Source organism: Marmota flaviventris, chromosome 4, assembly GCF_047511675.1.
Source record: "Marmota flaviventris isolate mMarFla1 chromosome 4, mMarFla1.hap1, whole genome shotgun sequence".
Classification (NCBI taxonomy): domain Eukaryota; kingdom Metazoa; phylum Chordata; class Mammalia; order Rodentia; family Sciuridae; genus Marmota; species Marmota flaviventris.
In genome coordinates this window covers 162,558,024-162,582,709 of record NC_092501.1, presented here as the reverse complement: position 1 = coordinate 162,582,709, position 24,686 = coordinate 162,558,024, and the positions used below count along the sequence as shown (strand labels likewise).

Below are 24,686 nucleotides of genomic sequence, written 5' to 3'. Positions count from 1 at the left end.
TGTGTGAGGGATGCCGGACGGCAACATGAGGACTTCGCCTGTGTTAATCACCACATCCTCATGGTCACCAGGAGCTCAGGGCCACCATCCAGCCATTATTAATGTGGGAAGGGACTGAGGCCCCCAGGGCTACCTCAGCACGTTCCCAGCTACCCTGCTGGTAGCTCGGCCAGAGCTGAAGCGAGCTGCGTTCTTGTCCAGCGGGTTTCACTGACTTGAGCCAAATTGAGGGGAATTGCTTAGAACCAATATCCAGCCCCGCTCATCTCTCCCTCCTGTGCCCTGGAGATGATGGAACTGCACGGTGATCGGAGGGAACACGGCGGCACTTTTTGCTTCCACAGTCTTCATCTCCTATCAGGAATATTGAGAAGTACCAAGGCCTAAAACAGTGCCTTTGGCTCTGTGGGCAGTGCTTTCCCGTCAACATGGAGCCTCAGAGCTGGAGGACCCCAGGCAGCAGGGGCCATAATACCTTTGTGGCTGGTGCAAAGTCCAAGTGCATTAAACCAGGTGCTCTGTCTGGAATGGAAAGTAAATGTCAGTGTCTGCAGCCTCAAGACAGAAAGGCACAGGATCTAACCCTGCTGTTCTCTAAGGCCGTGCCCCTCCATCTCCACACACCTGTAGCCCCATGCTCTGCAGGGGAGAGACCAGCAAGGAAACGAGAACCATTCAGTAAAATGCCAAGATAGTAAATAGGAGGAAGCTTAGAATCTAATAAGCTGAGGAAATCAGGCTGGCCCCATAAAACCATACTGAAATTGGATTTAGCTACCATTCAGGTTCATTTTTCAGCTTCGAGGTGAAGTCTATTAGCCAACCTTTTGTTTTGTCGTGCCAAATAAACATTTGTGTGTATGCAGGGTTGGAGTCTTCTCCATGAGGATTCCTAGGTAACAAAGCTCATGGACAAATACTTTCCCGTTATTTCTACGTAAGATGGTTATATCTCTTACTTAGACTATTAAAACCTATAGTTCCACGTTTAATTTATAACAGGTTATCTGATCATCATAGTGATTGAATAAATCTAAATAGACAATTTCAGTTGCTGATAAAAAGGAAGGAACTACCCATAAAGAATTTCTGCCTTGAGTTAGGTTCACAAGTAGGTGAGATGATGGAAAGGCAGTAGGGGTGGTGGGAATAGGGCCTTTGTACATGTAATCAAATTAAAGTGACATCATTGGGATGGGCCTAATCCAGTTGACTGGCATCCTTTTAAGAACAGAGCCATGTGAGGACACAGAGAAGTTGAGAAGGATTTTGATGACAGAGGAGGAGATTGGACCAGGCGGCTGCCAGCCAGGGAGCTGCAGCACCGGCTGCTAGGAGAGACCTGGGACGCAGTTTCCCCCAGCCTTGGCCAGCAGGCCCCTGGCAACACCTGTGTTGGACGTGTGGTGTCTCTCAGTTACTAGAGAGTAACTCAGGGCTGTCCTCAGCCACCCAGTGTGTGGACAACAGACCCAAAACTCGACCTCACACCGTATGTTTCCCTTTGGTCCCCCACATCCACTCAATTCCCTCCCGTGCTTACTTGACCTTGTGTGAGTCCTCAAACTGCCTCCCCCTCGCTGACGTTGCCCCTGCCACGGCTCAGGCATCCATGGTTCCCTTTTTAAATACTGCATGCTATTTCTTCCATAATCATGCAAAATTAAAATCCGTCCCCCACACAGCTGTTCAAGTAATCTAACTAAAATATCTCTGAATAAGGTTCCCCTTCCTAAAATCCTGTATTATTCTGGCTCCTTTTGAAACACAAGGGAAAGTCCAAGTTTCTTGGAATGAATTACCAGGCCCCGTTTCCATGACCGTGGGGCTTCATCACACCCGCTGCCTGCCCTGTAATTTACCAGAACAGTAAATTGCTTGATCTTCTCTGCCTACAGGAAAGCACCGTGTTCCGCTCTCTCCCTGTGCTCCACTGTCTGGAAAACCCTGTCCCTGCATATCCCCCGGGAGCCCCTGCTGACCATGCCTGACTCAGAACGGAGCCCTGCTCTCATCAGCTACCTGATCTGTCCACACCTGGCCATGTGTGTGTGACAGAGCCTCTGGTCTCATGTGGCAGTGATGACCGTCCTTGTCTCGCTCCCTGGTGGGCTGAGCTTCCTGAGGCAGGACCGTCCTCAGCAGCAGTGCCGTGCTGCAGAGCCAGAGCCCATGCCGTCCAACTGCCATGCTCTCCTGAGCCCTCGCCTCAGGAATGCCCACCACCCACCTTGGGAAGAAGCCACGGCCCTGGTATTCCCCCCACCCCACCACCCCACCCCAGCACTTCCCAGGGGATGCTGCTGGGTGCCTTCAACTCCTCCTGACTGGAAGATGAGGTCTCAGCAGCTGATGGCTTGTCTGTGAGCCCATGGTGGCTCAGCAGTGGTTTCACATCCTCAATGTCCTGCACCATGCTTCACTGAGTTCATGTGTTACGATTTCCACCTTGACCACAAGTGACAGCTCTCTAATATGTAGAGACCCTCTTGACACTGTCACCTCCATCCTAAAAAGTGAGCCTTAATATACTCTTAGCCTGTGCATTCTGTAGCCCTCTGGGCTAGAGATAATGCACCAGTTCATCAGGGTTTCTATGCATCCTGTGGGAGGTTTCACTCAGGCACAGACACATATATGCTCTGTCTCTGTTCCTGTCTCCCCACCTACCTATGTGCCTACCTGTCTACCTGGTATGTACATGTTCATGACTCTGGGAATTTTACCTATCCTAAGCCCCAAATCCTTATGTTTAACTGCACATTTACATGCTCTATCAAACACAAGGATCATTATCTATACATAGATGTCATTTTAGGAAAAAATTGACATGATTGAATCAAAATTGAGAAGTTAGAATATTTAGCACTTCTAAATGTTTTTTTTTAATTTTTTTTTCTTGCTTAGTCCTTTAATTCTTCTTAAAAATTTAAAATTTGTTTTAATTAATTATATATGACAATAGAATGCACTTTGATATATCAGATATAATGGAATATAATTTCTCATTCTTCTGGTTTACATGATGTAGAACCCACCAGTCGTATATTTATATATGTACATAGGGTAATAATCCTGATTCATTCGACTATCCTTCCTACCTTCATACCCCCTCCCCTCCTTTCACTCCCCTGTACCTAAAGTAACTCTATTCCTCCCATCCCCCACCCATTTGGTCTCTTGGGATTGGCTTATTTTGCTTAGCATGATATTCTCCAGCTCAGTCTATTTAAAAGTAAATGCCATAATTTCATTCTTCTTTTAGGCTGAGTAATATTCCATCATATATATGTATATACATATATATATATATCCCATCATAATCATATATTTCCATCATATATATGTATATATGTACATCATATATGATAGAAGTATATGATGAAATATGTGTGTGTATATATATATATGTGTGTGTGTGTATGTATATGTATGTGTGTGTATATATCACTTTTTTTAATCCATTCATCTGGCTAGTTGGTTGGTTCCATAGTTTAGCTATTGTAAAATTGTGAATTGAGCTGCTACAAACATTGATGTGGCTGCATCACTGTAATATGCTGACTTATTGCTGACGTTTGTCTTATATTCTAATATAATAATACTTATATTCTAAACACATGTTTCAGAACTCACTATCCACAGAGGTAATCTTTCTCCTGGTCTATCCCCATCTGTTCGAATTAAATATTACTAGTTCTACAATTCAAAGTATTTAAGTTGCTAATAAATTTACTTATAATGTAAATTCTGTATTTTTATGTTTATAGTAATCTCCTATAAAATAATAAAGGATTAAAAACAGAAAATAAAAATAATTGTCCAAATTTGTCAAATATACTTACACCACTGAATGGAGAGATGAGGTTTGCAGTCTCTGGTTCATCAATTTAATCGTTAACACTAAGAAACATTCCCACTTAAATCCGTGGTCTAATTTTCAAAACTGGAAACATGTGGACTTCTGTAACATGGACGTTGCCGTTTGGGTCTCATTAGGTCTTGCAGGGCAAGGAGGCATTCGCCTTTTCTTCATCCTGAGCAGAAAAGACTGGCTTCCAGCCCAATGCATCTACCAGGAATGTCAGCAAGCGACTCTAGAGATGTTTGAGGGTCCCTGCTTCACAAGGCTGAGAAATTCTGAGACTTCTCTGGCTCTTCCTCCCTACACCATGCCCCCTCCATGTGTCCTTGGTGTGGATGGCACGTCTGAGATCAGACAGGACGTGATGACCTACAAACTCCAGCGCGAGCCGGAGAAGAGCCAGCAGCGTCAGGCCGAGGGCTCTAGTGCCTGCTGCACCAGCCTTTCCTGCCATCTTGGGCAGATGGACAGGGGACAGAAGTCGGAGCAGGAGGAGGTGGCAGAGGGGCAGGCATGCCTGCTGCAGATTGCTCCTAATGCCCTTAGGAGACAGGGAGAAACGGAGCTCAAATGAGACATGGCTGTTCTTGGGAATGTCTTCTCTTCTCAGAGCGACTTCATTCTTCACGACAGGGTCACAACTGAAGGAACCTGAACCTCTAAACCCAGAGGTGATGATAGGACACACGCCTTTCGGGCCCTAGACTCACAGGGAGCACTGATTGAGCTGGGTGGAATAGTGTCCGTCTCTACCACTGTGACTGTATGTAATTGTCACCATTATCTCAAAAACACATGATTGAATGTACACTTGAAGATGGTGTCTCTTGGAATCATAAAAGCAAAAAGAGAATAAATTTCACTGAATGCATTGGCTTTTTAAAAAACATCGGTGTTTACAAACTGGGCTTATTTTTATATCCCTGGTTAGGCAGGAGAAAATGTCAATAGAGCAAAATTATTAGCAAATATATAATAATTAACTTGCTACTTTCAGGGATCGTTTGAATAACAAGACAGTGCATTCTGATAATGATTTTTACTTGTTTTATTGATTTCTACAGAGATTTCAAATAAGTTGTAAAATGATTAATGGTATCCCAGAACATTAGTCAATTAACGTAGTTAAAAACAGAATTGTACAGAAAAGGAATATAAAAGCTAAGAGGTGGATGGATGTGTTGAGTTTTTTCAGCCTGGTGCATTCAGAGGAAGGCTGAGTGGGGATTAATTTGCTGTGAGAATCATTAGGATGAAGGAAGTGGAAAGGGGGGCAGGAGATGGGCCGTGGAGCTGCTCCTTAGCATTCGAGAAGGGAGAGTGTTAGGATGTTCATGTCATCCAGTCTTCCTGAAATCTAAGGAAGGGATTCTGAGCGTCAATCAGTCAAACTGTAATCACCAAAAATAGAGATGTCATAGGCCAGCACTTAGGAATAACCAGGGCAGGAGAGGAAGAGCTGAGCGTGTTCCTATTTCATTTTTCCTTACTAGGCTGGTCCTGGCTACAGTGTGGGGTGGGGAGTTCACCTGAGGTAACTCTCAGCACAGCTCTGCAACCCTGGTGAAGGAGAGCAGATGACCCGGGGAGGGTGGGCTTGTTTGTTTCCTGTCCACCTGACCCAGTGTGCTGCTGGGCCCAGAGACAGTGGATGGCCAGGGCTGGGAGGGACCTGGAGGCCCTGCCAGGACTGGCTGTCCAGCCTGACTCTGATGCTTATAAGTGGCATCCTCATTTAAGCCGAGAACACGAAATCATTCCACCTCAAGGACACGTGCTCCTTGGTGACAGGATAATCAGCTCATCTTTGTCATGGACTCTGCTGCACAGGTTGCTGTCTGCCTGAGAAAGCATGCAGTGCCTGCACTGCCCTGGCCAGGGGCGACCAGAGCTGTGGGGAAGGCCTCCCTAGCCCTTTGATTCCCACCAGGTGTACACTTGTCTCATCTAAAAGCAAGGAGGAAAGAGGGGGATTGGAAGAACATGTCGATTCTTGGCTCTTTGCAAACCCAAAGTCTCCATTTAACTGTGCTGGCTCCATTTAAAATGTAACATTGGCCCTAATGTTTAGTTTCTCAGTCGAAACTCTGAATGCCAGAAGGTATAGTCAGAAAGCACTACTGGAAAATTAGGATTTTTCATGAGTATACTTCTTTATTTCTACTGCTGTTCTGTTTCTCATGTCATTTGTACAGTAATGTAATAATTCAAATAATAATGTAATAAAAGCAGTCTGGTAATAGAATAAGCCCACATGGTACAATATAGATAATAATATATCATCGGCAAGTCTTTTTCCATGTTTTCTTCACATAGACTGTAGATATGAATCAGTTTTTTCATTGTATTTGAAGATGGATAACTTTGAAAAGTGATTAAAAGCTATGTCTTAATGCACATGTCTTACACTGTGCTCTTTAGAGTTACCATGAGTTGGTTCAGTCTAGTATCTAAAGGTACCTATTCAAAACATCTCCTTTGACCTTAAAAAAGTATATTCCCTTAAATGACCATTTTTAAACAAAGGCTTTAAAAAAATAAGATGGGAAAGAAATGATTATTTTTTCCTCTGTTGGTTAAAGAGTTGTGTGCAAAATTATTTTCAAAATTAAGACTCTGATTCTTTATTTCTGCAACAATAGCAAATTATATTTTTTAATATAAGGGGATAAAATTGTTGCTGACTTCATTACTTGATAATTAATGTTGGGAATCAGGCAGACTCTGTTATTTCAAGCTTTTCCTCTTTCTGTGGCCCTGGGTGGTAAATGTAGCTGTTCAGGCACCGAATTCAATTTAGCTCATATTGATTGGTGCCCTGCTCCTCCTGCTTGAGATCTGCTTATGTAACGTGAAGCACAACTGGGCAGAAATCAGCCTTCAGAACTCTGTAAGCAATTTACTGACATATGTTTTTGTCCTCTTCATTACCCCAAATCTTGGCTGCAATTGTCTCTTGGGGGTACTTTCCCCTCGGTTATCTTTCAATACCCAAAGAGGTCCACGAACTAAAGATTTTATAAAGAATGAAAGGGATGGAGAATCGATGGGCCCACGCTCTAGACCATGACACTTTTAACCTTTTATTAAATGGATAGTTTATGTTTTCATGTAGCTCAAACTGAAAATGCTTCTGGTTTTCGCTTGAAAACTTTTCTCATTAGGAGGTGACCATGACCATGACCCCTCCCTTGCTGTCTCTTGGCTGGGTTCTGTGGTGTCATGGGTGCCACCTCCCTGTGCTCCTCTGTCTAGACTTTTGGCTGCCATGTGCCATCTTCCGGATACCTTGCCCTGGGAGGTAACTGTTTTTGCAGATGCACTTGCTCAAAATTCTGAATTAAAGCTTTACTATTTTAGTTATCTATGTCAATTCTTAACTGGAAAAAAAAAGGAAAGAAAAAGCTTCCCTCTGAATGTAGCACACTTTCCCAGAGAGCAGTGCAGCACAACAGAGAGGACCATGGGGTCTGGAGCCAATGTGTCTCAGTTCTGCTCTGAGACTAACTACCATGCGATCATGGGAAACTGTTCAGGACCAGGTGAGATGATGGTGACCAGGACAGTGGATTCAGGTGCCTTATAGGGCTGTTGGCTGTGCCAGGTGAATTTGCATAGAATCTTAGCAACAGAAGAGGTCTGCAGAGAGACCTCGTGGCTTCCTCGTCTCCTTATTGAAACTCTGGTACTTTCGATGAGCTCCTGGGTGACACCTAGTGCCTTAGACTCTTGGGCCTGGAGCAAGCTGTCCATCATCAGATGTCCGATAATGAGCTCCATTGTTCCCCTCACTTTGAACTGCCCGCTGGTTCCCTCTCTCAAGTAGATGCCAGGCACCATGGCTGGGATAATCAGGCATGCCCTTTATTACCATGGCTTTAATTCCAAGTGCTTACGTCACGGTGACTGTGGAGGAGGAAATTGCTGTGATCTGCAGGACTGACGTTCGTTCCGTCTCTCCATTGCTCCCAGAACTCATTTGTGAGCATTTAAATTCAGACCCAAGGGCTGATCAAGGAGTGTTTATTGTCAGTGCCCTCGCTCTCAGAGCAGTTCCAACACATCTCCTTTGACACCCAGCCATTTTGAAGTCTATTATTAGAAAATAAAAAAAAATTAGAAGTACTTAAAAATTCTAGATTACTTTCACAAGATGAAGCCTCAGAGCTTTCCTGCTGCTCAGGATGCCGTCTGCAGCGCCCACAGTCCTCGGCTGGAAGAAGGCCTAAGAGTGTTCTGCAGGCCCCTCCTGCTCTTGGCTCTGCCCAGCCACTTCAGCCACAGTTGTTGGTTCTGAGTTGCTGTTGGAAATGCACAAATCAGTTCTGATACACAAAATCATAAAAATTAATAGCCCTCTCAAGGAAAAAGATAATGGCTTCCCAACTTTAAAAAAACGCTTCTTTCTGTGTTTTTGTCAGAAGGCCTTCAAGAAGAGGTCCCCGTGAAACCAAAATGTAGTCGGTCGATAAAAGGGCTAAGAAGCAAGAGGAGAAGGACACGCAACACAGATTTGTTATGTGCAGGTTTTCCATGTTAAGGCACGTTTTTTTGTTTTTTTTTTTTTTTTTCCTGGTCTGAAGACAATGCACCACATAGATTTCCAATTACTCATAGCACAGGGGAACAAATCACTGCTCGTGTTGAGACTCTGAGAGCCCCATGATGTGCAAACCTTTATTCTCCAATGCATTTTACCCACATAAGATTTAAAACTATTTATCCTGTAGAAGACATTTGAGATAACCAAGAAAAAAATATGCCAATACCTGAGAAATGTGAGATTTTTTATTTAAAGATCTTCGTGTCATATGGACAGTTTTATGTCTCCTATTTGTTCACCTATTTCCCCCTTTCACCCTATACTGGATACAATTGTAAAAACCATGACCAGTTTTCCATTTCAGATGCTATTTGGCTTTCCTTTGTTAAATTGCCAACCTCCCAGTGCTCAGGGACCCACCCCAGGGCTGTGGCTGGTTTTCCATCTCCACACCTGGCCCGGGGCTGGCTGACTTCCCTCCTGCCTGGCCCACAGTCTTCTTTTCTCTCTTATCCCTTCCCCATCTCCTTTTGGATCTCTTCCATTTATCTCTTCTTTGTTTTCTTCACAATCCCTACTAGACAAGCAATAAATATTTATAACCTTGAAGTTTGTAATTTTCCTACATAATTCCACTGTTTTATACTTCTTGAGAAACAACAAAAAATGTAAGTGGCATCACGGGGTAAATATAATCGTGCCAATATATTCAGGCACTCACAAAAAGACCTCCAGACGTTCTTGTCCCAACAGGCAGCTGAAGATAAAGTCATCGACCTTATTCTCTGCTTGTGGATTGTGATTCTTATTTTCTTCTCCAGAGCAAAACCATATGAGAAAGGACTTCTTCATACTTTGCCAAATCTTCTATCCCAGTGTGCAGTGGGATTCCTTGTAGGCAGGCACTGGAAGGTTCCTTTGGAATCAAAAAGAAAAAGAAAAACATGGTTCACGGAGGAAGCAATGGAAAGAGATGTGGACCTGGAAACCCCACCTGGCAGATGAACTTCTCTGAGCCCAGGGAGACTTTAATTAATGTTAGTGGAGAAACCTCCTTCAAAACCCAATTAAGCACTTAAATCTTCTTAATGATCTCTGCTCCCTGAGTCCGGGGGCAGAGAGGGGAATTGATTTAACACCAGGGATAAAAATAAAATGTTCCTGGGTATGGCGGCTGACTTCCCCAGGCACGCAGCTCCCCCACCAAATTTCCCATCCACTCTGCATCTCCCATGGACTCCTCTCCCGCACTCTTGAACTCTGCTATGAAAGGTTAGCAGCTGAGCCCAAGGCATCCCCTGATGCATAATAACTGTTATATAAAGCACGTTTAAAATGCTCACAGATTTTGAGTACCTAATTATGCTGCAGGTGTTGTGCGTCCCCCAGCATGAGAAATGATCCCCGACTCGCTCTTTATCACTGGCCTGACATAATGAAAACTTCCCTGTGCTCAGGGAGACCAGGTCCGCCCCAGAGTGCCTCTCCCCAGCAGTGCGCAGTCCCCATCATCATGATTGGTATTGATTTTAGATTAGCATGTATTTCCTGGATGTACTTTCCCATTAAAATGTTTTTAATGAAATCCAAAATGAATATGTTCACCAAGCTCTAGTATTACTTGAATATAGTTGAGTGTGTGTGTCTAAAATATGGTTTATGTTTTATCTGAGATCTCTTTAGTTCCACTAGCATTATTCTGGGAGATAAAAGAAAAACAATATTAGAAAATTTTATAAAGCATTCCAATGACATAGCTTCTGTGGAGCATTGGCTTAAACCATAAAGGACAATCAATCTTCAGAAGAGACTTTAATATTTGAAATGGAGGGCTTGGCACACAGACAACAAGAATCACCCAAGCCCTTCAACTTGCATATGTGTTTGGTGCTGTTCCCAATAACAACATAAACAGCTCAAAAGGACTGAATTACTTTCTTGGCATATACTTGAGATAAATGTGGCAAGAGAACATATTGAGTGGTATGTATCACAGTTTCTGCTCCCAGGCAGAGGTGTGCACTGTACTTTGAGGGTTGGATTTTGATGAACCAGACTCTACTTGGCAGTAAGGAGACCAGCTCAGCGGAATGGCAGGTTCCATGTTCATAATTCCATGCACCTCATGACCTTTCACTATATATTTTTCCAAATAGGGTTTAATGGGTTGCAGCTTCCATTTACCCTTGTTGGGATGCATCCCCGATGACACTACTGTTGATCTAAATTACCTGGTAAATATGGCTTGGCCAACAGTGGGTCCTCTGCTTTCACCAATGTTGCTGGCTTCTGGGTTTCACATGATAGACACTTGGGGGATGTTGGTAGAATTAATTAGTTAATCAAAAACTTGATTCCATAGAGAGAGAAGATGGGAGGGGAGGGGAGGGGGGATAGTAGAGGATAGGAAAGGCAGCAGAATACAACAGACACTAGTATAGCAATATGTAAAACAGTGGATGTGTAACCAATGTGATGCTGCAATCTGTATAGGGGGTAAAAATGGGAGTTCATAACCCACTTGAATCAAAGTGTGAAATATGATATGTCAAGAACTATGTAATGTTTTGAACAACCAACAATAAAAATTAAAGGGGAAAAAAAACTTGATTCCATTAATTCTGCTCTTAGGTATTATACACAAAGAGCTCATGTTTTGAAATAGGGGCCTTTGGCAATTCCTGTCGTTAGCAGTCTTGTAGGATTTGATTCTACAAGATTTGATGCAGGTATGGTTCTCCCACCTCCCTAACATCCTGAGGGGGGTGTTGCTGGCTGAAACCCAAGGCAATAAGCTGAACACTGACATGAACACTCCCCCGGCACATGGTAGGCTGTCCCACTTGAGAGCTCGTTCCCTTCTCCATTTCACTGTCAATCATCATGTAAGACTGGCACCTGTGGGGGTGTTGCTGGTGTTCGCCACAAGGCTTTCTTGTCTCCCACACAACCTTGCAAAAATTCTACCTCCATGAAACTCCAGCAAACCATCAAGATGGTCTGCTCAGAAGGTCTGGATCACTCATGATCACCACGTAGATGCTTTGAAAGCACTTCCACAGACATGGTATTTACACATCTGCCTCAGGAGTTGTACACATACTATTTAAAGCCACTCAGGACAGGATGAGATTAAGGCACAGTGCTGCACAGGAAGTATCCAGTGTCCTTCTCAGGAAGTCTAGAGGAGAGAAACCATAATGTGATCATAGTCAAAGGGAAAGCGGCAGACCAGCGCAGGGTTCGGAGGTACTGAATGGGCCTGCATTGGGGCAGCTGAGGATGCTCATACTGTCCTTCCTACAAAAAAAAAAAAAAAAAAGGAAAAGATTTTACATACACATGATATTCAAAGTAGAAGCACGCCCAAAGTGTTCAAGTTTCCTAAGACAGAAGATGGGTAGAGGGGGATCAGAGCACTGACTTCAACAGGAAGAGAATGGGTGATAATCACACAGGGTCTCAAGGAGTTTGCCTTTACCCTGATGGCACCTTGATTTGCTTAGTTTATACTTTTAATATATTTTGCAAAAAGAAATTTCCTGGAATGATATAGCATGAGACTGTCTCCTACAACATGCCCAGTGACATCATGGCTATGCTGGTACAATATGTAGACACAGCACAATTCCATGAATGCAAAATATCTAGCAGTCATGTCACTGTGGCCAAATATCTGAGGCCACTAGACAGTCTGGGTTTAAAACTGGCTCTGCAGCTTAGCTTGGCCACTTGGGTCAAGGCCCAAAATTCTCTGGGCTCATGTTTCCACATTCTTAGGAAAAGGAGGTGTATTACTATTCAGGAAGGCGATACTTTCAACAACCGTTTCTGCTAGCATCTCCTCTGGCTCACATGTCCACCATGAGGGTCAAAGTTGGCTGTTTGCTGCGACCATCACTCTCATTGCTTCAGGTGGATAAGGATTAGGATGGAAGTCAGGAAGCCCCAGGTGCATGCTTTCCCCTGGAGATCTGGGAAGGCCAAGCCTCAGGGTCCCCTGTCCTGCACCTGCTCACTTACTCTGCTTTGAGTGAGAATCTGTCTTTAGTCATTTCTGACATTTATACTGTAGGAGGGACACAGTCTACTGGTTAATTTTCCAAGAAAAGAATTTTCATCAAAGTATTTATATATTCCAATAAACAAAAACATACTTAGCACTATTTTACTCTTATGTTAGAAAATGTAGAGGATATTTCCTGGCTCAAACCGATTTTAAATAGAGATTTCTAAGTTCCAAGGATTAAATCAAACTGCATCGCTGTGGATGTTTTCAGATCCTCCCCTGGTCGCTGTCTGCACTCAGGGGCCTCAGACACCACATGCCAGATCAGACAGTCACTGTGGTCAGTTGTTTTGCTTGCAGGTCAGTGACTCTCAGAAAAACGACCTCCATCAGTCATGATTCAACCCAGGGGACGAGTTTAGGAATGTGCATGTTTATGGCAGGTGTTCATGGCAAGGAGTAAGTTTTCTTTGTCCCTTTGTTTTCACACGTAAAGAGTAGCTCAGTTTGGGTTCCAGAAAGAGAACAGACAGAGGAGTTTTTGATAAGATGCCTCTAGTAAGAGGAAGTTGAATGATAAGTTCCCTTTGTGGTTGGGGTCTTTGTATACCTTACGTCTATTCCATTTCCATACTCGATTGTCCTCCCCCTCCCCATTCATTGATCAGTATTAGGGTTTAAATGCTGCCTGAATCTTCCCATTTTTATTTAGAATGTTTTATTTCCATTTGTTTTTGTATTATTATTGTTTTCCAATGAGAAAGCATAAAGAAATCAATATCTTAATTATAGATACTGCCTTATTTATATAGGGGTAATCTTTTAATTCCTAATATTTGGTCTGGTTTTTAGCCCACATTTAATTTCAGATCTGTATATTAGCAAGCAGTTTTTTTCACTGCCTGTACTAAGTAGTGAACCTTTATCATTGCTATTGCTTTTCATTTATGATGATTTTTTGAACCCCAATATTATCTTCAATTGAAGAAAAATGTATTAAAGTGCTCAATTCAGGGCGCATGGTGGTCAGCATAGCCACACACAGTGTGGGGGCAGAGCGTTGGCTCCATGTGAAGCATTGTGCAGACCCACACTTAGGAGCTTTTTATCCTTCAGCATTGCTTTGGGCTACTAATGCAATCTAATGTCAAAACATGGAAGTAGCATTGGTATATTCAGTGGCATATCTTAATGATGGATATAAACATGCATTTTCAAAACAGAAAAATCTTAAAATTCAAGGTCCAGATTTTATGCTACCAGTTTTACATAATGATGTAAATGCTTTCTTAGTTTAATTCAGGCACGCTTCAGCATCGTTATGCAATTTGTCAGACTTTACTGTGAGCATAAAATGCTACTGCCTTGCCATCCAAACACCAGCGCCGTCGCCGTCTGCTCGGAAGCTGCACCTTCCATGGTCACTTTTACTAATCATCACTAATATTCCATTAATAATAGATTTCAATAATGGTGATTTTAGTATTATCTCGAACAGCACTTTATGTCAAATATATATTTTGATGGATACTAAGCTCAGGGTGACACAGACACATTGAGCTAAGAGGCACCTGTTTTCTGTTTATGCAGAAGTGGGAACAAAAGCATCCTCTGCCTGGTTTGCGCTCCTGAGCGCACTGGTGGGATGTCCACGCTGGCTCTGTGGAAAGCCTGACACCTACTTCTCCCTCGTATGCATCACACACTTCTTAAACAGGACATGCCTTTTATTTCACTGATCTCACCAGGATACGACAGTAGAGAATGAATGGAACACAGAGAAGAAGTGATTAAAAATTGCCTTTAGAAATGTTTTAGGGAATACATCAAGTCCTGCCTTTGGACTTAACCTTTTGTCCCAGTTTGCATGACTGAAATTTATTTCTGTCTTACACGAAACATCTTGATCGTATCATTGGGAGAAATGTGGTTTAATTTCTTAGCAAGTTGCATGCTCTAAGAGGTCAGAAGAATGTTTTCCTTAATCTCAGTATTTACTGAGGAAATTTCACATTTCCCTTTTCTGCTGTACCCAAAACTGGTGAAACATTCAAGAATGCATGAAATGAGTAAACACTGCATTGTGATTGAATTCAACTAATCATCTGATCAGATATAAAATATGATATACACATATATTACATATGATCATATCTAACATCATTTGAATACAATACCAATAAGTTTTGTGTCAGCAATTACATACTGTGGTTCAATATGTAATTGTGGTACAATATACATATTACTGTGGTTCTAGAAAGTGCTAAGTCATACTAACCAGGACAAAAAAAAAAAAAAAAAAAAAAAACTGTAGTCATCACCAGTATCATTGCTACTATGTCAGCAATGAACCTCAATATTATCTTCAATTGAAGAAAAATGTTGCAGCGTATCCAAAATTATACTTATTTGCCCAGTATTTCCTACATCAGAAGAAGAACAGGAGAAGAAGATTAACATTTAACAGGGATGAGAGGTGGGAGGGAAAGGGAGAGAGAAGGAAAATTGCATGGTAATGGAAGGAGACCCTCAGGGTTATACAGTGGAGGAGGTAGAGAGAGAGGAGGGGAGGGGAGGGGAGAGGTGGGGAGGGGGGAGGGTGGAGGATGGGAAAGGCAGTGGAGCACAACAGACACTAGTATGGCAATTTGTAAATCAATGGATGTGTAACTGATGTGATTCTGCAATCTGTGTATGGGGTGAAGGTGGGAGTTCATAACCCACTTGAATCAAAGTGTGGAATATGATATGTCAAGAAATTTGTAATGTTTTGAACAACCCACAATAAAAAATTAAAAAAAAAAAAAAGAAGGAGGACAAAGGGGAAGACAGGGACAAGTCTGTGAAGGCCTGTGTTAGCCCTCTTCAGTTAGTGTCTGGATGTCTTCATTCATCCATTCATCCATTCATTCAAGAAACAATGTCGGAGCCCTGCCCAAGGCCAGGCCCCCACTCTGTGATATTCACTGCTGAGTTAAGATAGACTAGGTTCTTGCCTTCTTTGTGGTTTTGTTTAGTCAGATAAAATTCATTAAACTTGGCCTTCATAATCCAAGCAAATGCTCAGTTTTGTTTGTGCAACATAATTGGGCATATTGCATGACGTCATTCAGCACTTAGAAGTTGAGAATTGCCATTTAACTTAAGGCAGGCTTCCAAGTGGAGTGTGGCCATCCAGGACGGGCACCATACCATCACATTTACTCCATCATTCACATGTGCAAACACTTATACTTTGTGTCTGTGTTACAATGTACACTAATAGTTTGTATATGTGCTTTATAAATACCTATTTATGTAAGGGAAATGTACCAAAAGCTTTAAATTTATGGAGTGAGTATTAAAAGTGTTTGGAGCATCCTATTTAAAACATGCATAATTTAGTGTCGTTTCTACATAATTTAATGGTTGGGTAAATGTTCGTGGGAGAAGTAGCCAGAGTGGGGGGGGGGTGCAAACTTAGCGGGCTGCTTAGTTGGAGGAGGCTGTTCATTCTGGTAGCAGGCAAAATTTTTTTTCCAGGTAAAATTCTTGATCTTCCTCACCAACAATAGCATTGCTTATGCCAGGGTTTAAAGCATTTCAAGCCTGTGTTAAGAAAAACACAGGCAAGGATCCTTAGCTGTATTTTACATATTTCATTATGGAAAGGTGCCTGTAACAGTTGCAGAAGTGTCTTATTAAGCTGTGGAGAGTAGACAGAGAGTGGTCGATCTCCAAAGCCCAACCTGAGAAGAGGGGTTTCCTGGGACCCACAAACACCTGTATTGAGAGTATCCTGCGTTAACACCTGCTCGCTCCTGGCTGGTGTCGACGTGGGGTGTGGGCAGGGTAATGGGCTCATCCTCCTCATTCAGACCAGATTGCTAGGTGCCCCGGCCTTGGTTTCCATGTGTGTAGACTGAGAGTGAGAGCCCCATGTCACATGATGAAGCGCTGAATCCACCTGGTACAATGACTGGGACGGGAAGCATCTACCGCTCCTTCCTTGCTAGTGTCACCTCTTCCCTCTCCAATCCTCAGTGACACTATCCCTCCCGCCCGGCTTTCCCTGTCTCAGGCCCAGCTCGCTCCCTCCCTCCTGTGGGATGCCTCTTCTCCTAAACCTGCAGGCCCCTGCTGCTGTGCACCTCGCTCTCTCCCCAGCACACTCGGCCTGACTTGGCTCACCTGCTTCCTTTAATTGGGCTATTTTTCGAGTCAGGGAAAATGTCTTATGATGATTCAGGGAGGGGAGATTTGTGGGGGTTGACCTCAGCAGCACTTTACCCCTCAGCCACCTCCCCAGCCCTTTTTATTTTTTTATTTTGAAACAGGGTCTCCTAAGTTGCCCTGGCAGGACTTGAGCTTGCGACCCTCCTGCCTCAGCCTCATGCATACTTCCTCTCTCCGTGGAGGCGACAGTCTCCCTTGCTCTGCACCTCTGGCCTCAGCATGGGTCTGAGACTCACTTCCATCTCCTCTTCTTCACAAGACAGATTTTCACCGCTTTTTAAACCCTCTTCAACATGCTCAGCTAGCCTGAGCCGTGGAGCCTGGACGAGGGTGTGCGTGGACATGTTCACTCGCTGTCCTTTCACTGCCCGAATCGCAGCAGGTCCCTGCCACCTTCATGACAGTCAGCAGACTGGGTTCATAGGTAGTGTGGGCAGAGGGCCCTGCATTGCCACCATGTCCCCCAGGTGCCCACCATCCACAGGAGGAGCTGCGCATTTCCTCCTGCCTTGTCCCAACTTCAGAAAAGGCTGTGGAGAAACCACAGCTACCTGGATGGCCAGGGTGCCACGGCAGCCTCCATGAAGGGACATCCTTCCTCTCAGATGCCCACCATGTTGTCTCAGTCACGGGGACCAGGGGAGGGCAGCTCCCTCAGAGTCCTTACCCCAAAAGGAAAGAGCTAAACTTAGGTTACTACCACTGCGAACACTCCTTTTTGGAGGTCTGGCAGAACTACTTTGGAAGGTATGAATTAGAGCAACGACCCTGTTTTGCCATAATTCCAACCAAATCACAGTGCTCATTTAAAGATCACGCTTAGGCTCATCTCTGCTCCCTGAGGTTCTGCTAGGCCCTGTGAGCACTGGGTGGCCACCCACCTCACCTCTGCTGTGTGGGACATTCTCAGCTTGTACCTGGGCCCACCCTGCACTGGGCACCTGGACCATGGCATCTTTTTGGAAGAGAGATTCGCTATATAAAGTGGGCTTTTGAAATTCTATTTCTTTAACATTTATTGGACCTTCGATTAAGGCTGGAGCCTTGGGTCTGCATGTCCTCAGAGTCTTGGCCTGGCAGTCCCTCACCAATTACAGGATTCTGTACGCAAACCCAAAGGCACGCAGCTAATTCCCAGTGAGAAGTCCCCTGAAGGTAAACTTCTACTGGGCACATCCAGAGCACCAGGGATACAAAAAGGGCACAAGGCTCTGATGGTTGCCAGAGTGTCCACTCCAGAAAGGAAGCCGCAAGAGGGGGCCAGTGAACGTCCACTGGAATGCCATTCAGGGGCTTGAAACGGGGACTGAGGAGGGCATCCAGAAGGGCTTCACAGGACATGAGATCTTAGCAGGCCAAGCTGGAGGGAGGTGCCTTCAGGCAGGAGCTACCAAGGCACACTTAGTGACCTGCCCGTCAGTTGTCACAGCCTGAGAGCCCACTGAAAGGATGGGAATGGCGTGATGCGGCTGAAGTGCAGAGCAGGACAAAGGTCTTTAAGCTTCTGAGGCTGTTGAGGGCTTTGCACTTTTCCCTGGTGCCCTCAGGGATGGATGACACCTGGAGTGGCGAAATCAATGAACTAGGCCAACATCCCTCCGACTGCAGCTGAGGACAAGCTCACAGTGCAGGGCACAAAGGCAGAGCGCACAGGGCGGGGAGAGGCAGTGACGGGGAGAGCGCAGGTGTCAGCGGAAAGCAGAAGAGGTGTCCAGGTATCAGAGGGGTCGAGGGGTGGCCCCACAGAGGGGGATGGAGTCGTGGAGAGTGCAGAAGAGGCTTAGGGCAGCTCCCAGATTCCTCTGAAAAGATGCTGATTCCAACTTGGTATTGTCCTGAACTTGAGATGTTGAAGAGTTTAACTGAAACAGATCAGATGAGGGAAAGAGAGAGAGAGAGAGAGAGAGAGATGGCACTGGAAATAGATGGAGCTCTCACTATCTCCCAGATAACAAATGAATCATGAGGGCGGACTGCGGACCAGATCTGGGGCCTAAGTGATACTGACATTTTGTGGAGGAAAACAGACAAGAACCCAGGACAACAGCACACAGAGGGGGGCCTAGGCGGGCGGGAGGAGGAGGGAAGCCAGGGTACTGCAAGTCACCAAGTCGGGGGGCTCCCTCTCTGGGCCCACCGTGGTCAGTGCTGGCCAGAGGTCGGATGGGGAATGGCTGACTCAGCAGCTGGGCTGGGGGAGCTTGGAATGGAGAGGCCCCTGCTGGAGCCCAACCACAGTGAGATCAAGAGGGAGAGATGAAAGAACAGAAGGTGGGGGACAGAAGAGGTGGAATAAGGAGGGCCAGAGGGAGCAAGCCCGCTGGGATCCTAAGTAGGGCACTCTTTCTCCTGAGCGTGCTGAGGGGCTGGCAGACTCTTCTCGGTCTCCCTTCTCCCCCGGGCACAGGTTCAGCCTTGGGCCACTCCTCCTCTCCTTGGGAAAGCACAGGCTGCGCGTCGCTGGGCACCTTCTCTGCAGTCAGCTTCTGTGGCCCCCACGTGGCCTGCCCTGGGCAGCAGGCCGGCTGAGGTCGGCGCAGTGTGGCCACACCAGCTCTGTCCCTGTGTGAGTGGACGCCGGCGGCCACCACGGGCAGCACAGGGCCTCAGCCTGGTGCTGGGAAGGGCGTGGGCGCACCTGGGAATGTGGGGCCGCTGCAGGGGCTCAGGGAGCTCTGAGGCACCAGGGAAAAGCCCAAGCATAACAGCAGGATCCGAAAAGTGGGTCACAGCCCAGAGCAGGGAGGCGCTCGCAGCCTTCTTCAGGGAAGGGGCCAGAAATACCGTGTGCTGCCCTTGTCTGCCTCTGGTGGCCCAGGGCCTCAGCACTCAGCCTCCCTGCAGATCCTCCCAGACTTGGCTGGGCCTCAGGCAGTGCTTTGGTTTCACATCTTCCCCTCAGAAAGTACCACACTTGCCAGCTTCTGGGTGCACGTGCCTTCAGGAGACACCGACACAGGCAGAGCCGGCGGCAGGCGTTCAGGGACACGAAGGGGAGCTGATGTTGAGCTCCACACCTGCTCAAAACTGTCGCATGCGTTAAGCACCTAACTGCAGCAGCCCGAGGCAGGTGCCAGAGCAGACCAGAGCTCATAAATGTGTGGCCCCAGACACAGGCCAGCAAAGCAGTGGAGCCGACAGAAGTGGACCTAACAAAATGCATCAACAAATGTGGCAGATCAGAAAAGAACTGGGACATGAGAAAGGGACCTCTTGGTTTGAAGAGGACAACCATTGCCAATACCTGATGTTTTTCTTTGTACTAAAAATTTGTAGCCAGCACGATATTTTTCTCAGCAGACTAACACATATTTGCAATATAAATCTGCCACTTAACTCTAAGATATAGATATGGATTTGGAGAGGGAAACAAAGTATATTTAAAAAGTAAAGATAATCTGGCCTCCTATTAGGAAAAAAAATGCTGATTGTAGGCATTTTGTAAAAGGTTCTCAACAGATGAGCCATCAGAAGGCATGTCCAGAGCCTTCCTGTAGGGGAAGGCTGATCTATGATCGAGAAGGTCTTTTACCTCCTTGTACTAAATAGTTCCAATGATATGAAGCAAGTATATTCATTTCTTGTCACATGTTTTTGTTTGTCAAACCCTAGGCAGGGGCATCATGAGTGCAAAGCCAGCCTCAGCAACTTAGCAAGGCCCTAAGGAACTTAGCAAGACCGTATCTCTAAGTAAAATATAGAAAGGGCTGGGGATGTTGCTCAGTGGTTTAACACCCTGGGGTTCAATCTCCAGTACCCCCCCCCCAAAAAAAAAAAAGAAAAGAAAAGAAAAAAGTGTTTTCCTTTTAGCTCCATGCCACCACAAAACATCCAATTTTATCAACCTCCCTCCTTCAGAAACTTCTAGAAACGTGTTAGAAGTATCTTGGAGCCACTCATTTCTCTCAGCTTCCTCACCCAGGAATCCTCTTGGAGGTTTTCTGACCAGAAATTTCAAGTCAGTTTGAGCTCTTCCAGTTAAAGAGAGCTTAGTGCCTCAGCAGAGAGACCATTTTATTCCAACACATCTCTTCTGGCAAGAAAGCGCTTCTTTATGTTGTGCCAATATTTACCTATTTGTTTTCACTCTTACCTTCTGTTTCTACACTTAAAAAAAAGCCACCGTCATTAGCACCCAGCAACTCCTTAGATACTGAGGCATCTGCAGGTAGCCACCCCTCTCTACTTCCAGTTACTGCGCGTCCGCAGCCATTTCTGTTATCCACATGACAGTCTCCAGATGTCTTGCTAACCCAGTATTTCACGTTTCAAGTAATCTTTGTCTAGATTAGAGAAGAATTTTCTTACTTCCCTGGCAAAGCTTTTCCGGTTACCTCTGGAATGTTTTAGCAAATGTGCTGTATGTGTGCCTTGTCTCTTTTATCAGAAACATGTCTACACAGAGAAAAGATGAATCGCCATTTATAGAAAAATAATTTCTCAGACTAGTCTCTCTCTTTTTAAAAAAAATATTTATTTTTTCGTTTTAGTTGGACATAACACCTTTATTTCACTTGTTTATTTTTGTATGTGGTGCTGAGGATCGAACCCAGGGTCTCGCACGTGCTAGGCGAGCACTCTACTGCTGAGCCACAACCCCAGCCCAGACTTAGTCTCTTAAGTAGCAATAAAATATTTTTCCTATCTTTATTTTGTTTTGATTCTCACTGTTTCTTCCAATTGCTTTCTGACATGTCTTGTGCCTAGAACTCAAATTTTAGAAAATGTTTAATAGTCAGATGAGAGCTCTTGGCGGCGTGTTCAAATGTCGCTATGTGGATGATCAGGAACTGACATGCAGGGGACCTGGCTGGATATGGTGCGATGCCTGAGTGCCCCAGACAGCTGTGCAGCAGTGGCCACTTTCTGGCAGACCATCTACCTCCTGCTTATAACACCTGCTTTGATCCCTTATGCATTTTTTGAGTGAAAAATCTCCATACAAATTGAACTAGAAGAACAATGGTTCTGTTCCAAGAGAACAATGCAGAGGAAAAGACTGGGAAAGAGGATTAGTCTGTGTCCCCAGAGACCTTGTCTGTCCCTAATGCTCACGAGAGGCCACTGGGACACCATCCTGACTCTGTCAAAGCCCATGGGGAGCAAGAGTGGGGACATGCACCCCAAGGCCCATGAAAATACATGGAATTGACTGAAATTACATAGGTATACTCGTTAAAAGAAAAATCTTATCTTAGAACAATGTAACTCTAGGCTTTAGAGTTTCAGAAATATGCTCTCTTGGCTGGGAATCCCTTTAAAATTCCCAGAATGTGAGCTTTCCTTACAGTGGAACTTTATTGTTAGGATGTAGATAGAACCATTCCCAAACCCCTCCGGTACCTGGTAGGTAATTAGAACCAGGATTCACACGGTGAACACAGACCAGTCTTAGATCACCTCAGTTTATATCATATATTCATATTTCACATTATATCACATGCATATCAAGTGGTATTCTGCAAAGTATCTTCAATTCAAACTTTAACCCCAAAGAATGGTTAAAACCCATTTTATTTTCTCTTCTTCTGAAACAGATGCTTCCAGCCCCTTTCTGATGATGCAGGGGTACCACTTCCACCTGTCACAAAGTGCCTGGGCACACTCCCACCACCTTCCCAGCTGAAATTTAAGGACTCTTAAAGGGATTCCCAGCCAAGAGAGCATTTTTTTCTCTGGTGAAAATTTTCATTGTATACTTTTACATTTAGGACCCACTCAAAAGACCTACAAGAATAGGAATTATTTGTCTGTTTTTGGTTTTATGGGTAACTATGGACCACTGACAATGACTTAGCAAATAAGAATCACTTTGGCTATCTAAAATTGGATCTGAAATTGACATTTATCCCATCTTACTCTTGTAGAGGCATCTTGACCAGAGAACATAACTTCATGTTAATGAAATTAATTGGAAGTTAAGAACAGAAATTCTATGCAATCCTCCTTCTAGCAAGTGCTTTTTGAAAAGGAGCACACATGTTGCTTCTGGGTATATCCAAAAACTCCCTGTGATTGCCTAAGTTCTTTGAGAAAGTTTTCAAATTAAACATAGACAAATTATTAAGAACATGACCTTGAGAGTCCTCTAGAATATAAATTTAAATCGTGGGTTTTCCACTTATCCCCTTGAGCAAAGGGGATAATAGCTACACTTTAACTATATGCCAAAAATTACATGCTAATTGTAACATGCTTAGAACACAGAATAAACATGACAAATGATTGATTATTCTTGCTATTGTTATCTAGAACTTTTAATCTCTTAGTGTCCATGGAACTCTAAACCATTGATGTTTCCCTAGCACACAATGGGCAAAATGTTATCCGAGTAACAGAAAAACCTAGAAACAAAAAACAAAAACAAAAGCCATCACTGCCAAGGACCCAAGACAAGGCTGAATTTCAGTGATTCATCCCTTTGGTGGATACTGTGGCCAATGTTTATTCCAATTTAAATTGGGGTTATTTTTATGTAAGGAAAAAGTCATCTTTCCCAATTAATATTTCTCTGAATAGCTACCAAAAACCAAAGAAAAATGAAGACAGACTCCTTTCACATCACATTCAATTAGATAAACACCAAACAGCCAAGGCGTGGTGTCACACGCCTTTAATCCCAGTGACTGGACTCCGGAGGGAGGCTGAGGCAGGAGATGTGCAAATTCCAGGCCAGTTTCAACAATTTAGCAAGCAACTCAGAGAAACCCTGTCTCAAAACACACACGCACACACAAATAAAAAGGGCTAGGGATGTGGCTCAGTGGTGTGGCACCCCTGGGTTTGATCCCTAGGACCAAAACCAAAACCAAAACAAAACACAGATCCAAGATTGACGTGGATAACATAACCTCTAAACAGGTGACACTGTGGCTTTGACGAGGTTTCCCTCCTCCTAACCTCACCACGGCATGTCATTTCTGATCTATGTTGAGTGTTTCCGGTCTTCCAAGGAGGTTTTTTTCTGCATCTGATGTGAGTCATCCATGTAAATGCCCCTGTCTTCCTGTTCTGCGCCTCAGAGGTGCGAGCCAGGCCAGCAGACGGTGCTTCTGCAGCGGGAGCCCTTCTTTAAGGACCTTGGCGCCATCTAGTGTCCGATAGAGGCGTCAACGGTATGTCGCGGTCCAGGGAATCACTAGCCACCTTGCTCACTGCAGTAAATAGCTACAGTTTATCCACAGGGTCATTCTGCCTTTTCCCCTATATATCCCTGGGTTTGAAAACTTCACTAAATCCACTGTTGTCCAAAGACACTCATCTGGTAAACCAAATGCCAGAATTCGCCTTGCACATTAGTAAGTTAGTAAGTGCTCAATCGCCGACTGTTTTCTCCTACTGCAGAAATTTGTTGCTCCGCTCTTATCGCATGCAGCTGCCACTGTGTAAATATGCTTTCTGGAAATGAGGTTTCCTTATGATCCACTTGAAACCACAGCGTGCTGCTCGCAGTACAGCATGTCCTTTACTGTAGGCAGAGCTCTTGTCACCCCGCCATATTTTTTATTCTTTTTTTTTTTTTTTCAGATTGTCTACAAAGCCTGGCTCTGTTCCCAGTATTTTGAAGTCACACAGTTTAACTGCAGAAAGACAATTCCTTGCAAGCAATACTGTTTGGAGGTTCAGACAAGGTGTCCGTTTATACTGCCCGACAATGATGAAGTCATCTATGGAGGCCTCTCCAGTTTCATCTGCACAGGTAGGAGCGGGCCTGCTCTGCCCGGTGTCTCTCGGGGTTCCTTCTTTTGTGATGTTTCCTTGCTTTGCTGCTTCCTCCCACTCATACAGCCTTTGAAGATGCAGCTGGTAATTTTCCATGCTTGCCCAGGTAGAGGCACAGAAAGCACCGCCCTCCCATGATCTGAACACTGTTCAGTGTTTATGCTCCACTGTCTATGCTACCACTGAGTCCACAGTCATGAACTCTGTGAGAGGATAATTCTGCAGGGAACATGTTAGCAATAGTGAGACACTTACATGTGACTAGGAGTGGGCTGGATTCTGCCTGCATTTTCTCTACATTATATAAGAACAGATGATGGGGAAAGACCGTT

General features: G+C 44.5%; 1 protein-coding gene across 2 annotated transcripts in view; it reads left to right on the top strand.

The window, feature by feature from the left end:
• Nalf1 (NALCN channel auxiliary factor 1) overlaps nucleotides 1-24,686 on the top strand; it is a 561,783-nt gene that overhangs the window by 510,907 nt on the left and 26,190 nt on the right. For both annotated transcript variants that reach the window (XM_027938926.3, XM_027938927.3), the window contains exon 2: nucleotides 24,160-24,331. In XM_027938926.3, coding sequence (XP_027794727.1) covers nucleotides 24,160-24,331 — 172 coding nt within the window. The remainder of the gene's footprint in view (nucleotides 1-24,159; nucleotides 24,332-24,686) is intronic.